Raw genomic sequence first — 22,217 nt, 5'->3', positions numbered from 1 at the left:
TACCTAATTGTATTTGAAGTGGAGATCTCGCAGTGATGATCATTGTGTGCCTTGTTTTCAGCCGCACAAATGTGTCCCCTAGTATTACATCAGTTTTAGGTTACATCTTGTGACTCCCTTCTACAACACACTTTTACTATAAGAAAAAATCCTTGTCCATTTACTAAATTTTGTGGGGGGGCTTAATTGTTAAAATGACTTTGTTGCAGAAGGGTGCCATCTAACCAGCCAGGAAATGTTGAGGCGGCAGGCAGCACCGCAATAGTGGTGGTGGTGTGGTGGTGGTTGTAGGAAGGTTGTAGGGATCACCACGGGGTAGGTCAGGATAGGATGTAATGAAAGGCTTAATCTTCCTCAAACTTTACAATTGTTTAATATCTAGTGGAAGATAACATTCACATGTTGAGCTTACGATTGAACACCAGTACTACTGTACTTCTAAGGAGACAAGTAACTTATAGAAAAACTGTACAATCCATACAATATGAGAAAAAAAAATATGAGTTTTGTACCCACATACTTTTCAATTACTGTACTTAATACATTAATTATGTAATATTAATGCCATCCTAAAATGACTAAACCGAGCAACTACGGCACACGTGCTCAGCGCTGCAATGCTAAAAATATTGAGAGGCGGTGATCTGGTCACAGTGCCCAGTTTCCTATAACCTGCACTGCTTTCACTCTTGGGCACCTGAATGGTCGGTCACTGACCATACCCTAAATAGTCATATTTACAATCAGGTTACTTTTTTAAATTAACACATTTGCATTAATTACACATTTCTGAGACTGTCACCAGATGAACCAATACTGACATTACCATGCACGACGTTTACAAGAAAACTATTAATGTTGTGACAATGCAATATGCTTTCAGTTCCTCTGCTTGATGCAATTACTGTATAAAAACAAGAAAACAATAATCAATTGTCCTAACTGATATGTTTAGTTGAGAGGTGGCAGGTTGTCTTGGGCTGGACTCGGCCAACAAAGACCACCTTGTATAACAAGCAGCTGCTGACCTATTGATAGTGACCATCTGACAAATAAATACTACTTGCAACACATATACCACAGTTCTCAGTTGTAGAATTATACCTGCTGAAGACTATACTACCCCTGATTCTATAACTGGTGATATGGAGCAAGTAGTATGGCCTATTCAAATCTGAAATGTAAGACATACCCCAGCCCTACAACATGACATGATAGTACCATGAAAACACACCATTAGCAGGTAGTGATGATATGTCCGAAGGTACTTGACTGGCAGAACAGAGGCAAGCCTACACACAGGAATATTTTTTATTTTTAAAGCCCCATGGATGATGGTGGGGGGCACCACGGGGTTCATCAGGAGTAGAGGATGAGGACGCTCTGCGTCCGGAGAGGACCGGGGCCCCGTGGGAGAGGATGAGGTCTAGTAAGGTGCGAACTTGCTGCGCTTGTTCTCAGACTTGGGAGTGCCATTAGTGGGCTGGTGGGCGGAGGCTGGGGCGCGGAGCTTGGGTTGGTAGGCCTTGTTGTGCCTCTGGGCAGCCGCAAAACCGGCCAGGCCATGGGAGGAGTCTGGGGCGAGCAGGGAGGTGAGGGAAGACAGACCCTGTAGGCCGGTCAGGGAGGACAAGGCGCTCAGGGCTTGCGGGTTCTTGAGCAGTTGGGCCAGGGGGATGGCACTGGGGCTCAGCCCTCCCGACCCGGTCGACCCCGACCCGCCCTTACTTACTTCAAGCTGCGCCTTGTGCAGTTCCATGCTGGGGGAGACAAGGGGCCGCAACGTTATGACAGGCACACTACGCCAGATCACCACCTTCCTACAAGCCCCCAATACTTAACACCTGCCTCAGTATCACATTTACACTCACTAATGATCAACAAATATTGACAAATGAAATGCTATAACAGGCTCACAGTAATGTGGATAGAGCATAATACACTCAAATGAAATTTGATTCATATCACTTTATATTCTAATATGTTTAAAGAGTGAGTTGTTCATGTGAATGAGGGAAGCATAGGTTTAGCAGACTGTGGGAGGTGGTGCTCGGCGGGCCCAAAAGGATAAGGATAAAATTGGCCACATTATCAGCTGATGGATGTACGAGGCTTCACACTGGATTACTGGATTATAATTTGGAAACTGGAATAATGGATAGGACGTCATCTGACAGGTTGTGGACGCTACTACAATATGTAGAAGAAGCAAGTTGGTGTGAAGCAATAACAAGACAATTGAGCACAACCTGACAATGTGACGCCCAACAAAAAGGATAGTTGACACATCAGGTTTGAACTGGATATGAAAGAATGAGAAAAAGCTTTCAAGATCTCTGAATACATAGACTAGGATAATCATGTTTTTGGGTAATTGTGCTATATTCTGCTATGTTGGAAAATTGCAAATATTTAATAAAATATGAAATAAAAAAAATGTGTCCAAAATTAGTGTTACATTCAGAGCTGTAAAGTAAGGAGTGAAAAGCAGAATTTATTGTTAACTAAACAGTCTAGACCAGAATAAGCAAGAAATACAGAACTTCAAGAATAACATTACAAAACATAAGCTTAGTTATAGGTATAATAAGTGCAAAATAGATTTAAAATATTTAAACCTATAGGCTACATTGGAAGAACTGAAATGGGCAGGATATGAGCACAAGCAAATCTACTTCAAATAAGCTGTCACATCACACCAACTTTATCTTTTCTCCCCCTAGATGGGGACACCAGGCTTTAGGTTAATGTCAATAACTGTAAAAGATGGTATGATGTGGAGGTCATTAATGGAAAAAGTACACAAGGTAACAGCAATCTCGGGATTAAGACTCCAATCACCTGGGAAGTTGGGAGGAATAATGAGAAGGGTGCCCAGATGGCACTTATAAATGTAGGAGGAACATGCTGCTTTAAGGATACACGAAAGGAAATTGTCAACTGGCAGCCAGAATCAGGGAAGCCCAGGAAATGGGCAGGAGTGGAAATAAAACTTACCAAAGAGGATTGAGGCTAGACCACCTCCGGTAGAGAAAGAGTGGCACGTACCCAATTACTCCAGTCACTCTACTGTAGCTGGGAGCGGGCACTGGTGTAACACATGCCATGATTCCTCACACATTGTTATTGCAAAAAGTAAAAAAAATATTCCCAAACAGGAAAAACCCAACCTTAATTACAAATGCAAGTTGCAATAGAAGAAAAAATTTAATATTACAAGACACCATATTCCCAAGGAGAAATGCAAATGTACTGTATCAATGTGTGAAGTTGGTAGTAGTGTCCACCATATAAAGGTGAGGACTTTCGAGGAATACAGGTTAAGGACAAAGGATGACTTACCAGACAAGAATGGAACTGCACTTGGCCGTTTTTTTAAGAAAAAAAAAAAAAGAAAAAATGTAAAAGATTCTAAATAAACCTGAAGCTGCTTGCCTAGGTAAGGAATACTAAGAGGATTTGAATAAGGTCTTGAAGAAGGATTGTGCAGGAGGACTTCTCCTCTGCTCAAGTTTGTAATCACATGAGTTACGTACCTTTATTCCTGTATGTGGTTGTGCCTCATAATGCTGAAGAATTGAACTTACACGCGTCAACACAACTACCAGTGGAAGGTTGTGCCTTAAATATTTTCAGTATTGGTAGGCATATTCAGTAATGGTGGGCAAATTCAGTAATGGTAGGCAAAAATATAGATGAATATTACTAACTGTAAACAGAAAACTCAATCAAACACAATTTCAATAACTGAAAAATAAAACTTCTGTAAACCACAACCTTCCTCATAGTATTTTAAGTCAGCCTAATTTTTTGGATAAGTGTTACATAGACTGAGTTAAGTCAGGCAAGAAAATATTTTGGGTGAATGGAATGACGCAGGGACGGAGGGCTAAGGATTACCTGGTGTTGATGAGATATTGCGCAAGAGCCACCTGATCTGCATTCCCCTTGATGCTTATTGTTCGGTCTTGCTTACTGGCTTCTTCTGAACCATCATCATATTTACTAATAGTAATCATGGCACCAGTTATTTGCCTGCAAATTTAAAGTATGTCATAAATTTCAAATACCAAGTTCATGAAACATTCTAATTTGGATGGTTTTTATTACTGTCCTTGAATCATGTGAAAGGTGAACAAGTTATACTAGCTTTTCATACACATGTATAGCAGTGTTCATCTCATTCTGATTCCCAGTAGAGAACATAAAGGTACGCAGTCAACTTACCTGATTTCAGCAATCTTGGTACCACCCTTGCCAATGATGCAGCCTATGAGTTCATTAGGTACTGTCATCTCATGAGTTTGTGTTCCTGGTCCAGAGCCAGCGGGAGACCTTAACTGAGATCCTGCTAGTGCTGCCAGAGCTGTTGTACATTATAAAAAACAGATTAGTTTCTTCATATATGCACACACACCACATGAACTAGTTTCATCTATCTGTCATTTGAAACACCAGCTCCTCAGTGGCAAAAGTGGCTTACAAATATTCCTTAAATTTTCTCCCCTTCATCATTCTTAATATCCTCTCCAATCCTACTCTTCATTTTGTAACGAAGGATAAGTTTTATAATATGGAAGGTCCTACCTCTATCAACACTTAATGTAATTTACACTACATTTATTTACCATCTACACTTCACTCTGAGGGTATAAACAGTGGGTACTATAATGTAGCTAGGACATATTCTGATCTTGCTAAGTTAGTAACTCATGATTTAAATTTATATTAACCTGATGCATATTTGCATGACAAGAGATGAAATTATATCTTATATTCCAAATTCTATGGTTTTTTCATTGACTACTTTTACAGAAATCCTGAGGTATACTTGGCAAATGAACTTGCATATTTATTAATAAGGAATGGGGCAAATAACTTGTGAAAGTATAGTACAGTACTGATCTAAGTCTTACATAGTTGCTAGATAACAATGCAATAAAGTATAACACTGTATTATATATCACATGAAATAATATCATAATACAGTGCTAACATGAAAAACTTAATGATTCAAACCTAAATCTTATTCTAAGAAAACAATGGAAATGCTTCCTTGAACAAGATCTCAAGATGCTAACTTTTAAATTAAATAATCTATATGTACTACAAAAAATCAGAACATGCAAAAATAACTGTAAGATGTGCAACATTACACTATCGCAATACAAAAAAAAAAAAAAACTCACCAAATTGAAGGGAAGTATTTCTGGTGGTAGCCTGACCAAGTGTGCTAAATATACCATATGAAAGGTGCTATGCTCGATCTAATTACAAAGATAAAGCTTATACTGTATATTCAGTGCGATCAATGTTGCAAAGACATGATCAATTTTAGCAGTTCTGATAAGAAGTTATATTTTAGTAACATTTTGTGGATTTCATAAATGAAAATTTCTTTATGGTCACCACATAACTGTTACCCTAAAAGCTGATTTGGGAATTTATTGAAGCCATAATTTCCTTACCTGGCCCTTAACGGTAGTACGTACTTAATTATCATATATTAAAATAAGAAATACAATGTCGTCATTCCTATCTTATTTAATAAATCAGTATGGAAAAATGCTGGGCTAAATTCTTAATTTCTAACAAACTCATACTTAGGCTGGTATCTTTGAAAGTTGGTTTACCTTTTACTTTATCTATTGCATAAAGACTTCATTTAATAGCTTTTATCATTTAAATTACGCCTAAAACTACTCTTGATCCATTCAGATTTTGGAATTTTTAAAATATTTTTAAAACCTTAACTACAATGCAACAAATAATATTTTTTTTCACTCCAGGGTCACAAATACATTTCTGTAGTTCCTTCAGCCCAAAACACTGAATATGTAAAAGGAAAAGAAAACAGTAGGTGCATATCCATGTACATAAAAATCAATTATGTCTCCTCAACCCTTTTATTAATATTTTTGCATTGCAATTTTTTTTTAAGCATTGACTGTTTTCATGTTTTCATTGTAGTACAAAAATATAGTGCATGGCTACAAGAAAAATTCAAGATATATATATCGTTAACTAAAGCAATTTATACTTTGTAATTTATAATTGTAAAATTCTGAATCATAATATAGACTGTGCCTATGTTATATACTGTGCAGAAGTTTGTGCAAACTAAAAGTATAGGAAAGTTACTGTTAAACTATTAGGTATAGCAATTTGATTGTTTAACAGCAAAGTGTTTGTTCAACAATTTTTTGAAGCTAAAGGTACCCCTAAATTTGTTTAAACATTCTTTTAACATTACGCTCAGCTGAATAAAAAGTAAATGATCCGTTTCATTCTTAGGAGTATACAAAAGTTAATATCCATAAATATTCTTGTGCATATATGTGAAACTGCACTAAAAAATTACTGGAAAATGTCTTGTGAAATAACTTTTTACTGGTAGTGAACAACAAAGGTTTCAGCATTGTTAATCACAGATTATGGTACATATATTACCTTTATTGCATAATGCATCTTTTCCTAATTTTCCCTGCATGTAAAAGGTGACAAATATTCTGGCAGTTATGAAAGAAGTTGAAGATTTTAGACAGTTCAAGTTAAATAGTAATTTTTTTCTGAATTCAATTGAGATTTTTTCTCAAGTAAGTTCTTTATGATTACAGTTGTAAAGGGGATGTACATTACGAATAGCACATGATCAAAGTAAATGTACGTTCTTCAAGGAGAGTAACAAGGTCAAAATTTTCTTATTTAAAACTGAATCTGCTGAGATTCAGCTTATGTTTGTAACTACCATTACTAGTTGCAAATCATGAAGTGCGTAAGGGAGAATGTTAGCACTACAGTTTAACAGGTATTTATATAAATAGTTTAGCATAGCTATTTTTAATTACAGAAAGAGAGAACTGCTAATGCCATGGAAGCAGAAGGAAGGAATCAAACTGAAGTTACAAATGGATGGACTATCACTTCTAAGCACAAATTAATTTCCAGCTCACATGTCTCCAACTGTTTGCTGAAATACATCTTTCTGATAAACCAGCCACGTATTCCTTTATAACATTTTTATATTATAAGCAGGAGTACTTGTTACATCATAGAGCTCCAGTTGTTCGTTGCTTTAAGCCCAGTTAATTATGTTAACATAAATTTAATGAAAAAAGTCTTAGAGTTGAAATGAAATTAGGGCTACAACTAGAACATCTAGATTTTGATTAAATTCAAGTTTCAGGTACACTTGATGATTGTGAAATCTGTTTATACTAAAAAATGAATGTGATGCATCCTGTTTCTGCAATGAAATGCTGATTTAGGAGTTTAGCATAAACAATTTAGTCTTATCCATATTGTAAAGCAGGTTTAAATATTAAACCTTGCTGCAGTGATTATCTCTGGGGAGCACTGATAGCAACAATGAACATATGCAAGTAATAAAAGCAACTTTCATATAATTAACCCATTTTCTGTTATGAAATCAAAACATTCATGAGAATCCCACTAGTGTATTAGTTACATAATTCCCAACTCAAAGGGGAAATCTGCATTAGATGCAGTCATTCAAAGTATCCAAGAGAATAGTATTTACATTTAGAAGTAAGATATTACAACACCTACAATAATCCCAATTTATCTAAAGTACTTTGAGTATATGTATATATGAAGCATTCATAGTTATTGTATGTGCCTGTATGTACACTGCTTTTGAAATTTCTTTCATGCTAATTATTTTCAATAAGGCTTCCACAGTACAGTTTCCTGTTTACTTATGCTTTATGGGATTGTGAGTGAGTGTACTGAATAATTTCATACGAAAATAATGGAGATCATATTTCTTGTTTCATTTTTTCTTATACTTGACATCACTGAACTATTTCATTCTTATACTACTTAAAATCACTGAGCCATTTCAAACAATGTTATATTCTATCATGGCACTTCCTTTTCAGCCTAAATTTACCAGTGAATTCCAAAATGATTAGTATACATAATAACATAAACATGATAAATTTTTAAATAACTGGTTACTGTATAAGGATTGCATGATGGTATTAAAGTTAAAGCAAAGTACATTACTTGACTAAATATCCATCAATCAATTTATGAATCCCATACAATGTAGGTATAACACCTGTGATGAAATTTAGGTCTTAATATACAGTAATAGCTTGATAGGAAAGGAACCAGAATAAATATATGTAAAAAAGGTAGGATTGGAGATTTCAAAAATTGATAAAAACCACATAGTATACTGAAGAGAATGATGATGATGGTACCTGGGCGTATCTTCTGAAAGCCATGCCATCTGCAGGAGTAGGTGTTAATGTAGACTGATAGATTTAAACCTTTCTTCAGCATTATTAGCTGAAACACCAGTGACTCAGAGCAGCTACATAATTAGATTTTGTAATTGTAAGTTAGTGATGGTAAACCACGAGGTAATACTTTATGTTTAAAAAACGATTACAATAACTGTATCTGAAACTCCTCTTAAGAGACCGTGACAGCTAAAATGCTGAAGAAATTCCAGGCATGAAAGTTGAACATGGAACAGCTCTTGGACTGATGACTTAGTCACAAACCTATTGAAACAAGCAGCAGGGATCACTTTCTAGGGTCTTGGTTTTATAACTGTCTCTGCTAACTTGAAAAATATTAAATGATCTATCTTATATTTCAAGTAAAAAGAAATATACCATCAGCTGTGTTACCGGAGGGATTCATGCCGCCGCCGCCAGCAAGGTTACCTAGACCCAGCAGCCCTGCTAGTGGAGAGTTGCCCAATTTTGACACCTGCATATAGAATAAAATTGGGGTATTAAACCAGTGCTGCTTATCCTTTGACCTCCAGTTATAGTCAAAATTTACATCTAAAAGAAGAGGCACAATATAACCAACTCAAATGACAATATCATCTTTTCATCAAATGATAAAAATGGGATTACACACCACTACAAACAGTTACTCTATTTTCAAATGGAAACTAATTTTGAAGTTTAGAAGCCATTCTTAATGGAATGTATTTTTTTGATATACTTCTTATTTTGGTAACAGTGAAACAGCTACAGTAAAACTAATATAATAAAATTCCTTAAATTAACAAGTATATAATCCCCAAGCCACCTCTGGGGGGCCCCTCCAGGTTGGTGGAGTATGCGGCATGGGCCGGGCGGGACAGTGAGTGAAAGAGACAGATGACAGAAATAGAGAAAGATAGAAAACGCAGCCACTACTGATTGGGTGCTTGGGGCGCGGGCCACACTTCCTCTTCAATGTTTTGAAGAAATCTTCTTTCCAAGTTCTTTCCATAGTACAGTAGTGAGTTGAATCTCCACCTGATGGTCGTTGTAGCGGCAGTAAAGGAAGGACGGGAGGTATATCGAGGGCAGAGTAGGGAATAGGGTCCTCCTGATATCCACCTGCCATAGGACATGCTCCCACATTATTCTAATGGCCTGGTAGGTATCAGGAAGAAAGCACTGACAACATACAGTGTTGTTAGTTTGCAAGGAGGAAGCAAGGGGGTTTTGGTTGATGGTGGGGAACAAAAGGGTAGGACACTAAATATAGAGTACAGAAATGTTTTTTCTTTTTGCTGCAATCAAATCACTTGTATTTGTGTTTTTCTTTGTGATAGTGCCAAGATGTAAACCCTATGCTGCATTTCATGGTAAAACTTCCTGTCAAACACATTCCCTCCATTGACTGAGTGAAGTGAATGCATTACACCTGCCATGCAAAAGGTCTAACTTTGTACAATCCAGGTCTACACTATATTCAAATTATTTAGTACAAGAAAAATATATAGAATTCTAAATGCAAGCACTACTTATAACTGGATAATTTTGGTTTAATATAGAATATATTACATTAATTTTGCATAAAATTTATATTTACTTTATAATAAGCACACTTAGCTAGTCCTTATAGTTCATCCAGTTTAAAACCTCTTGGATTAATGAAACTCTTACACTGCACACAGTGCTTCATTAATAATCATAATTTGACAAAAATAAAAGTATAGTACATATTTTTACTATCATTTTTCATGCTTCAAGAAAGACTAGCATATAGAATAATATTCTAAGACAGGAACTAAAGAAAAGATAAAAATTGCAAACACAATATACACTACTTCTATGGTAAGTATAAAAATTTCTGTTTCCAGTAAGCTTTGTACTGTTTTAGTAATACATAGGTACTATACATTTTCAGTTTTAAAAGGTATACAGTATCAGTTCATGTATTAAATTCACTCAGTTCTTTTTTTTCATAATTATTATAGTACTTTCAGTGAACTTTCATTACATTCACAACTGTATTACCTTTGATTGATTTTTCACTACTCTATTGCACTTAAGACTTTTTCCTCCTACACACAACTATGAGCAGTATTGTACTGCTCTTATTTTCTACGCTGAAAACATTTACTACAAAAATTTTCCTACAACCCTTCTATGTAGCAATATACATACATAAAACATTGCTTCTTTTTACTGACAATTTGTTACAGACCGAAAAACTGTACATAGTAAGAGACCCTGAGAATAAAAGTTTTTTCTACATAAAAATATTTCCTACATTTAAATTCTGAGTCTAGTCTCTTGTGAAAAAATGTAGGGTTGGGGACACTAAAATAAAAAGGCTAAGATCAACATGCAAGAGGGCAATACTGGAATGATGAGTTGGGAGAAGCAAGCGACAAGCAGGGGATTCAGGAGAGGCTAGAGCTTGTTTGTCACACCAAAGGTAAGTCACAAGGCCACACTTATTCATGTTACCCAATATATCTGACCAACTTGTGGTGATAAACTGCAGGTATTCCTACTACATTTAAGTCACATTAAAGAAATGAAATGAAAGCCTGAGTAGAAGCACACTAAGGTTATGACTTTGCCTGTCTTTATAACATACAGTACACTTCATAGCCAAACCAACTAGGTAACTGTTGTGTGTTGGTCTTTTCATACATATCATACCCTACATTTAACTACAATGATTACCTTATAGAATTAGCAGCGAAGCATAATAGTAAATAAAAAAAAAAAAAACTGTACAAAAAGGAATGGATTAAGGAGAGATGAAGGGGTCTTTGAGGGTGGGTGTAGGGGACCCTTTATTTTTTGAGAGGTGAGGGTCAGTAATGACGCCGCAAAGGGACCTGAAGAGAGGCATCATGATCATAGCAGGAAGAGTCCCGCGCCCCACGACCCACCAGCAGGACCTGCTGCGCCCCTCTGTACCTGCACCACCAGGTACCTGCACCCTGCCTCAACATCTAGTCCCATGCCACGGAATCACTTACAATTTTATGAGTAACGCTATACCGATTATATCTAAGTTTTACTGTTAAACTACACGAATAGCCACATACATGCAGGATGGCAGGCAGGTGACTAGGGCGGATACTATACTAAGTTACGAGGCAAGGCCAAGGGTCAGGGCCAGGTTAGATGGGCGCTTCATGCAGGTAATGGTCAGGAAGCACACTAGGCAACACTAATCAGGTTGGATTCGGAACACATCCGGGTCGGGTTGGGTCGGATGGGCGGCGAGGAGTCACGGAGAGGGTCCAACTGGGCATGGGTCACACGGGCACTCGGGCGGGACACGGCGGCGTGACTTACATCCTGCAGGTGATGGAGTTGTGGTTGTTGCATAATACCGATATGGCCGTTCTTCATGTGTTCAGGTGGGTGACCTGGGGGATGGCCCGGCGGATGGCCCGGGGTTGAGATCTGCATGTGCCCTGCAGGACACGGATGGTGGCCTGCAGGCGTCATGATGGCGCCATGGTGTGGGGGGCCTGGGGAGGGCGCCGTGGAGACGGGACATGGGGCCAGGAGGGGACTGAGGGGGGCCGCCATGAAGGGGCCGTGGGGCCCCCCAGGTGGTGGTGGGGGAACAAAGGGAACGGTACTTACATCGGGCGCCGAGGGAACAGCGTAATTACCCTGGATAGTATAGGCCTGGCCGCCGGCAAGGATCACCGGCCCACCGGCGACCTGGGGTTTGGGGCGGTAAGGGATCGTGGCGCCTTTGGGAGGGGACTGAAAAAGAAACATAAAATTCAAACAACAGAAAATGTCTTACTGGTTTGTGGTCATCTGCTAATTATTTTGAAAACAACAAATTCTTCATAAAAATAGGGGAACAAATAAACTAACCTCAAGCATTACACAGCAAATATTGTAAATGCACTGAGTAATAGCATCTGATGTGCCAGAGACAGTGACTGCACGTTCTGTTGAATTGGGAAGCATTTCTGATGCAACTTGAATGGATGCTCCTGTTACTTCACGGATTTCTTTTATTTTTGAGCCAGCCTTGCCAATGAGTGAACCACATTGGGATGCGGGGACAATCAACCGTAAGGTAATGGGTGGACGCTGTCCACTGCCATTGTTCTGATACATTTGCCCCAAGAACTGAAAAAAAGGGACATTGTTAATATAAGATAACTATAACTTACCCAGTTATGTAGATAACAGATTTACAAATAACAATAGTATTGCTAATTCAGTATATGGATTCAGTTTCTCAAGGGAGTGGTAACTATAACTATAGAGGGCTTGAGTCATAATCACAGCATTTGTTCTATACAGGATGAAAATTGGAGTAAAGCAACATTAAAGATATTGGACAAATAGGTGGGAAGGCCATTTTAAAGTGAATGAAGAGCAAAAGGAAGAAAGCAACGCACATGGGGATGCAGTACATGGACAATGGATAGTATCTTTGCTAATGCTTACAGCTCACCATGAAAGACACACTGTTGCCAGTACCCACTATGAAGTAATGATAACCATACAATCCTTCATGAACAATTATAACTAAGCATATTAATTTCTTAACTAGATGACCCTGTTAAAACCCTTCTAACTTAAATGAATATTTTGGAAATAACTCATTCACAAATACAGAACAGAAAAGAAAATGGCCTATTAACATTCACAACATTCCAGCTAACCTCATTTCTGTACATAAGGATGTTGAGCCTGTTTACCTAAGCCTTGAATGTTTGATGTCCCAGATGCTTCACCACCTCTAAACTAGGGCTCTGTCTCTAAGCGGAAAGAACCACTTGATGACCTTTTCTTATAAAGGTCAAAGACCTGGTATGGAAAATGACCAAACTTTATCCATTAAATTGTTTATAAATCTTGCCAACGCATATCATTTCACTCTTCTTTGGCCTTTTGTGTTCCAAGCACAGCCACGGGTCTAGCTAAGATGTAAGTTATGGACACAAAAATATGCACTGGAAGTCTGTTAATATTCTATTTGCTTCTCCCATGAAAAAAATCTGCTCTCACTGGCAACTGTCAGAGGAATACCAGTTGAGCTATAGACCAAGAATCTTTATTTTTGTCTGGAAGTGGTATCACTTCACAGTGCCTTGTGCCTTTTGAGTTACTGTCGTTACATGATTTACAGTGTTGTTAATCATCCTTATTGTTGTTGAAGTGCCTTGTGCCTTTTGAGTTACTGTCGTTACTTGATTTACAGTGTTGTTAATCATCCTTATTGTTGTTGAAGTGCCATGATGTCACAATGTTGAATACTTAGATCTTTCATTCAATTTGAATGCCCTTCTGGCAATGCTGTAGATGCCATGCTCATAAAGGTTGAAAATGGGTATCACTTAATTGCCTTGAAGTGCCATTCTTCTGACATCCTTCTTGACTTCTTGTATGTATGTACTTATATAGTCTTTCTCCATATCTTCATCTTTAGCTGAACTTTTCTAATCCCAAAAATTTGTTATTTATTTATTTATTATTATTTTTTTTTTTTGGAAAACAACGCCGAATCTTTAAAATTGTTTTCTTGAAGCAAATTATTATTCTAAAAGAGACCAGCGAAAGAAAGATACTGTATGGAGTTGGACAAGCACACCCAAAGGACGACTGCGTTTACAGACTCCTCTCTACCTTTAGGCCCAACATCCAGCCTGACCTTTAGGGAAGAGAGTCTGCAACGAAGCTGAACATCGCCACTTGAGGTTTTATTCATCAGAGGCGACGTGTTTCCTAACTTACAGAAAGCCAGAACCTTGGAAATGTACAGAGGGAGTATGTACGTGTGCTCGTAACGGCCTGTATATGCTGTATACGAGTGAGTTTCAAGTGTTGGTACATGATAACAACACTCACACACTTATAGAGTATATGCATGTGTGGTTAAGTCCTGATATGTGGGAATAACATGCACATATATATTTATCAATACTGTCAATCTGGAGGAATTGTACGCACTGAAAAGTTAACCAAACTTTAAAAATAATTAAATTTTGCTTATAAATTGCATACTATAATGTAGCCCCAATCATGATGTGTCACCGAAGAAATTTGGAGTCAAATGCAACCAAAGAAATTTGAAGTCAAATGTAACAGTTACATTTGAAGGTAAATGTAACTGTTACTGAAGAATGCAAACCTTGGCCGATAAGAACCAGCAGCCAAACAGAACATTGCAACGTGAACCAACGAAAGAGTAAGAGCCAAATTAATAAGGAGGCGTGTGGAGGGAGATAAGAGATGGTGGGAATAAAAGGAGCACTCTCTCTCTCTCTCTCTCTCTCTCTCTCTCTCTCTCAACAGACAGACGTGGTGTAGGCAGAAAAAGAGAGAGAGAGAGAGAGAGAGAGAGAGAGAGGTCGGCCAGCCCTCTGCAATAAGATAAACCCAGGACACACAATAAAGCTAGCAGGACTCATTCATCGAGCGAGAGCGAAGGTAAACATGGCAGAAGGCGAGCTACAGACGAGTACCTCGAAATTACACACACACACACAAACTCCTTGTTTGTTTCCTGGGATTTAAAATTCATGGGCGGGGGAGGAGGGGGGAGAAAAAAAGAGGAGGAGGAGGAGGAGGAGGAGGAAAGGGGGGGAAAAGAAACATCATCAACTTTTGGCTTCTCTGTTTTTTTCTTCTTCGTCTTCTTCTTCTTCTTCTTCTCCGTCAAGAACCACAAAAGTCGGCACACAATATTCTGCTTGAAGCTCTTTAGAGACTAGACGCGAAATCCTTTCTACCACCCCCTTCCCCAACCCCTTCCTCAACCCCACCTCCCCAACATCCAACTCCAATAGAAACCCCCCACCCACCCACCCACCCACCCCCTCTTAGTTCAAACGCAAATGGATGAGAACGCGGCTTAAGGTTTTGGGTTGTAGGCCCTGCAGAGAGAGAGAGAGAGAGAGAGAGAGAGAGAGAGAGAGAGAGAGAGAGAGAGAGCTAGCACTAGCACACTTGTGTTTAGGGAGCATTCATAAATAATGTTGAGACCTAACCAGTAGACGCCAGGCTTAACCTCACTGGAAGACAAACACAGACATATTTCTCTTTTGCCTTCTACAAGGAATTCTCTCTCTCTTTTTTTATTTCTTTATTTTTATTTTTTTAAGTGACAAGACTTGTACTTAGTGTACGAACTATTATCTAAGTTGCTGCTGAATAAAAAATAAAATCCGTTTAAATGGTAGTATACAGGGAAAGAAATGTTCTTTTAAGACACTGTACTCAAACTAGTTTTAATAGTTTAAAGTACTTAAACCAGTTTTCATAGTTTAAAATACTTAAACCAGTTTTCATAGTTTAAAGTACTTAAACCAGTTTTCATAGTTTAAAGTACTTTAACCAGTTTTCATAGTTTAAAGTACTTCAACCAGTTTTCATAGTTTAAACAGATAAATAGACCTCTGCCAGTCTAACATAGAAAAATCTAGTTTTTACTACGATTTATGTTAAATACGTTAAGCATCCCTTCTTATGCTAATGCTATAGCATTATATTAATTTAGCTACAGTTAGCAGAATAACAAGAAACTATGAGCAGAGTTTGAATGAAGAAATCTATTTAAAAAAAAATACTTGAACGACTACGTTTTCTAGAACATCAATTCTAAGTGAAAACTCTGAGAGAGAGAGAGAGAGAGAGAGAGAGAGAGAGAGAGAGAGAGAGAGAGAGAGAGAGCGGTAAGGGCCCGCAGCAGAGTCGGAACACTGTGTTTGCACTCCATCAATTAATAATAAGTTGCCGACTGAGCTAGGCTTTTTTCTTTGCTCACACTAGACTAAAAAAAAAAATAATAGAATGAAAGAAAGACGCTTCGGGGAGATAAGATGAGTATGGAATGAGGAGAGGAAAAATGAGGGAATTCGAGTAAAAAGAAGGGGAAAAAAAGTGGATATGTGGCTTCGAATATAAAAATAAAGAATGAAAACCGAGATTTCGAGATCTCGAGTCTCGAGTCAGAAATACTGAAATGAATCCAGGTTCCGTTCATAAAAATGAGAAGGGAGCTTTGGTTCCAAATATTAAACAAAAATAATAATTAAGAACCGAGATCTGAGGCTTTGATTTAAATAAACTGGATAAAATAGTTTGAAAAATTGCCCTACAGAACTGAGGAAGTGAAATTAGTCGCAATATTACCGTAGAGTTTTACCATCCGAGTTCTAGAATTTCCCGGTAATTTTATAATAACTAAGCCATTTGTAGCAAAAAAGGAGACGCTTATCGTCACATTATTATGATTGCCTAAACAAAATAACTCATTAGGAACTGGTTCATCTGAATTTAGCAAATGAAAACAAAGATTTCGACTTGATTTCCTGTCATTGTAGAACTAAGACGAACTAACTAGAAGACTTGCAAAAATGCAAATCACTCAACTCACCAACACAGACGCATACACATACACATACACAGGGAAAGAGTTGACGCACGGAAAATAGGTTACATCAAATGTGGAAACATATGCGCAAGCATAGTTCCGGGACCCACCTCTTCGAATTTGGCACAGATGAGCTTGAAGGCTGTGAAGATGGAGTCAGTACTGCCTGTGACTGTGACGATTCTCTCTGGGCAAGATCCATCGCTGATGTTGATCTTAGCGCCGCTCTGCCAAAGAAAAAGAAAAAAAGATACAGTTATCAGTCAGTGTGTCCTTAAATACCAATGCGTCCTTAAATAAAGGTAGTTACAGTTAAGAAGATCGTTTTGCAGCCGGACCAGGAATAAAATGTGATGCCAGAAAAAGCAGCACTTTGGTCAATCGAAATAAAATTTGGTTATCAGTGATTTTGTTGCTTGACAAAATTCGTACCATCTTTAAATATCAGTGATTTTGTTGCTTGACAAAATTCGTACCATCTTTAAATAAAGGCATTTAAATAATTTTTACAGCCTGACCAGGAATAAAATGCGATGCCAGAAAAAGAAGACTTTCGTCAATCAAAAGATATGAGTACATGCGCGAGTCATAGTAAAATTTTTAACATCAGTGATTCTGTTGTTTAGTAGAACTCAATGTAACCTTACTATAAAGTATTTAGATAATTTTAGAGCCTTACAAGGAATAGTGGCGACGAGGTAAAAATAAAGCTATACTTTGGTAAATAAAAAATGTGAAAAGCTGCAACATTAGGTAAAAGAAATTTTACTGCTAATGACAATAACTATAACACTGTAATACAGTAACTCAATATTATTTCGCATTTTCTGTAATGAACTGTTAAACATTTCGATTTACGAACATGAAGTAAAATCATATTGATATGAACAAGAAAACAAAAAACAGATGTATTTAATATATCCGACAGGTATACCAATTACAAGATAACTTTAAAAAATCATAATGGACATAAAAGGGATTTTACTTACTGACTTTCATAATATCCTATTCTTAATAAAATCTAATTCAAGATAATTTGCATCAATTTGATGCTTCAAAGTAATTCTTATAATTAATATAACCGATAACGGAAGTAGTGTGATAAAAATTCTTCAATAAAACTACAAGTACACATAAATAAGTAAATATATAGTATATATATATATATATATATATATATATAGATATAGTATATATATAGTATATCATACACACACACCACACAACAGTTTTGCTGCTGACCTATGATTATCGATTATCGCATTACGAAGCAGTAACAAGCTAAGTCCGTATTTTTACTGCTGACGGCGGTGGCATGTTCGCTACGTTGCAGCTGGTCAGTCATTCGACCAACAAAGTTACATCAAGTTGGGTCCGGTCAGATCATAGATGGGTGACCGGTAATAATAGCTTCTAGAAATGTGGTTTCTTTTGAGTGTTATTAATGGTAATGGTTTTTAAGTTTGATATAAACATTAATGTTTACTTACAAATTGCCGTTATTTTCATTTTCTTTTACATATTTCGCTGTTTATATATATATAAATAAATATTATATTAGCGGTATATGCCTGACAATTTATTCTATTACACGCACACACACACACACAAACTCCTCTCTCTCTCTCTCTCTCTCTCTCAAACACAAACACAGACACATACAAATATAGGAAGAGCGCACTGGACATTTAAATGTTATTTTCAGTTTAATGTTTGTAAATAAAAAAATGTCACGGTAGTACTATATAATTCTATATATATATATATATATATATATATATATATATATATATATATATATATATATATATATATATATATATATATATATACACACACACACAGACTTACACGCACACACAAACACACACACACATATATATATATATATATATATATATTATATATATATATATATATATATATATATACACATACGTATATACTATGGCGAAAAGGTTACCGAACAATACCTCAAGTTATAGGTGCAAAAATATTTTACACGTGGAATGATAAATAAAAAAAATGTTTTTTGTGGTTTCCAAATACAAATCGTCATTTACCGTCAGAATACATTAAAAGCAACAACAATACACAAATAAATATTCCGTTTGGATACACCCAGCGGAATACACAGAACGAAACGCAAAAGTGACCAAAGAGACCCGACACTTCCAAGGTTTCTCCATTTCAAATTGTGCACCATCACAATATCACTTACCTATATATATATATATACATATATATATATATATATATATATATATATATATATATATTATATATATATATATATATATATATATATATATATATATATATATATATATATGATGTGTGTGTGTGTATAATTATGTATTATATATATATATATATATATATATATATATATATATATATATATATATAATACATAATTATATATACACACACACACACACACACACACACACACACACACACACACACATATATATATATATATATATATATATATATATATATATATATATATATTATATATATGATTCTATAGCAGTCCTCACGTACGTATGCATATACTACATTGGTGCACGTGTGTCTTTTCACGCAAATATTAAATGGAATTACGACCTATTTTCTTTAAGTAACGATCAGAATGAAGCCACAATATTCCCTGTGCTAACCAGAATTTCATATTCAATAACAGCCCTTATTTCTTATAAAATAGGTTTGTCATTTCATTTTTTAAAAAATGGAATCACATCCACTTTTCAATATTCATTAGTTCCCTGTCAATCAAGTCAATTAATCAATCACTAGACCTGAATTTAAACTTCTTTTAATTTTCCTCAACGAAACTCGTCAATTCCAGCGAGCTTCAGTAGTGAGAATCACGTTAAATAATTCCCGAGAGCCTGGAATTTTCCGGCTGTGTTTAAATTTCCACACTGAGAAACCCGCGTGTCTCAGGCGTAGTTTCTAAATACCTTACAAGTGTTCTGTAAGTGGATTAAGCGTCATCGCCAAAATCAAATTTTAAGGTTTAAAACGGAACGTGGCCGTGTGTGACGCTTCCTGCACAAGAGCGAGTGATTTCCGTATGTATGAACCCACAACACGCATACCACATACATACAAACATTCGTACGTATACATGCTTACTAATAAGTTAAGTATATCTTAGTTTTACCAGACCACTGAGCTGATAAACAGCTCTCTCCTAGGCCTGGCCCGAAGGATTAGATATTTTTACGTGGCTATATAGGAACCAATTGGTCACCTAGCGACGGGACCTACAGTTTATTGTGGGATCCGAACCACATTATATCGAGAAATGAATTTCTATCACCAGAAATAAATTCCTCTGATTCCCCGTTGCCCGACCCGAGAATCGAACTTCGGACCACCGAGGAACTTATGCTGACAAATAAGCGGCCTATATATACCCAACGCGGAATTAGAATTGGATTAAACTTAAGCCAAAGGTCAATCGCTAGCACCAATGGGGTCATTCATCGTTGGGAATAATGTTGAAACGGTTCTTAGGAGCGGGTGGAAAGTAATATGAAAGAGAAAGAATATGAACGGAGGTATAGTAAAAGGAATGAAAAGGGTCGCAGCTAGGGGCCGAAGAGACGTTGCAAATAACCTTAAGTAATGGTCTCAGTGTATATATATATACAATGCGAAAATGCTTCTGAAATTTTTTAAACAATTTTATTTTTCCTTTTGGTTCTTTTACATTATTCCAATGACAGGGAATTGAACGAATAAACTAGTAAAAGTTTAACAATACTGATTTACATCACAAGAAACAAGATAATCAAGTAGGAGAAATGAGACAACCCAATATCAATCTCTAAAGATTATGATGCGTAAAAACATATAAATACGATTTTAGATTTTAGATTTAATTCTATGGTTTTAAGGAGAAATTTCTACATTAAAAAGGCGACAATTTATTTCCTTTCCATCATTTATTCTCCAACATACCACATATGGGACCCCCCTTTTACCCCTCGCTTCCCAACCCCCTGACGGCGCCCCCCTGCCAAGCGCGCATACCCACCGACATATTCAACAACCTCGCCCCAGGGGGTCACTTTTAATATCCATTTTGCGTCGACTGTAGACCAGAAAGAGCTCAGCAATTTCCCATTACCCTCGGCAAACACACAAGATGATGAAACTGTGAAGCAACGGAGCGGACGAGAGCGAAATGTCCGCCAATGTATGTATAAATATACATATATATATGCGCGCGCGCGCGCCTGATGCGTTCCACTTTTTCCTCGGCGCGTAATGGGATCACATAGATGGAATAGAAGAGAGAGAGAGAGAGAGAGAGAGAGAGAGAGAGAGAGAGAGGGAGAGAGAGAGAGAGAGGGGGGGGGGATTCGGGATAGGGATACGGGTGGGGGAAGGAGGTCCTTGAATCAACAGTCAAATCGTTTTGGTGCAAGAATTCGCCCACTGCTTTTAAATTGAAATGCCGCCTGCGAGTATCATCTTTTGTCAGATACATATAATGAGATATTTTACTTGTACGGTCTCTTGTCTTATTATTATTATTGCTGTTATCATTATCATTAATCAAGTCAGAATATGAAACCTATTCATATGGAACAAACCCACCAAAAGGGCCACTGACTTGAAATACAAGCTTCCAAAAAACATTATGGTGTTCATTTCAAAGTAGTGACACAAAGTAGCAGAAAATACAAGAAGGAGAGATCAGTTATTCAAAAAGATAAACAAAAAATTAATAAATTGAAGAAAAATATAAAATATTTAAATACAAGGAGAACTACCTTAAGGTAAAAGTACAATGCACTTTGAGCTTCTGAAGTTCAAACTAGTATGCAGGGTCGAAGGCTTCATAAAGAAGAAGAAGAAGAAGAAGAAGTAAAAGTATTGAATGATTTTCTTTAAGCTACGCAGCAACTTATTGGAAACGATTCCCACAACTATGCCTCGTCATATCCAAGAGGGTAATATCACCGATCTTCCGGAACCGCATTGTTAAAATTGTTAGGATAACTGATCACTGACCTCTTGATTGTACGATATACCAAACCTCTATGGATACACTTGTTTCCAATACGTAGCCTGGAGGTATTCATGGACATCGTTCTTTGTACGAGTGGGTTGAGCTTAAGTTACTGTGTGTGGTTCGAATCCAATCATGGAAAATCGAGTTTCTTTGTTTGTTTGTAGTGAAAGTGACAAGGTTATTCAAACGTGTATATATATATATATATATATATATATATATATATATATATATATATATATATATATTATATATATATATATATATATATATCCTTAGAAGACGGAGCTGCCGCTCTATGTACATCTCATCAGGGAACCATAGGGAAAGGCATCGTACTCAGGTACATTTATTTCGCCGACGTTTCACGACTCATAGTCGCATTCTCAAGGCTATAATTAAAGATAAACACACGAACATTAAAACTACGCACTGCATAATTCATAAAAAAATTACGCATATTTAAAAATTCAATGAACATCAACATCAGAATGTAGAACATTTTAAAAATTTATGAATCTCTTAAAACAGAAAAACATACTGAGCG

General features: G+C 36.7%; 1 protein-coding gene across 1 annotated transcript in view; it reads right to left on the bottom strand.

Moving 5' to 3' along the window:
- LOC135207522 (poly(rC)-binding protein 2-like) overlaps positions 1–22,217 on the bottom strand; it is an 84,304-nt gene that overhangs the window by 16,160 nt on the left and 45,927 nt on the right. Inside the window, 7 exon segments of the mRNA XM_064239346.1 lie at positions 4–1,760; positions 3,901–4,035; positions 4,228–4,366; positions 8,649–8,745; positions 11,580–12,002; positions 12,120–12,380; positions 16,746–16,862. Coding sequence (XP_064095416.1) covers positions 1,427–1,760; positions 3,901–4,035; positions 4,228–4,366; positions 8,649–8,745; positions 11,580–12,002; positions 12,120–12,380; positions 16,746–16,862 — 1,506 coding nt within the window. The 3' untranslated portion in view covers positions 4–1,426.

This window comes from Macrobrachium nipponense, chromosome 32 (genome assembly GCF_015104395.2).
Source record: "Macrobrachium nipponense isolate FS-2020 chromosome 32, ASM1510439v2, whole genome shotgun sequence".
NCBI classification, from domain to species: domain Eukaryota; kingdom Metazoa; phylum Arthropoda; class Malacostraca; order Decapoda; family Palaemonidae; genus Macrobrachium; species Macrobrachium nipponense.
Note: the sequence above shows the minus strand (reverse complement) of the source record. Positions and strands in the feature narration are given on the sequence as shown.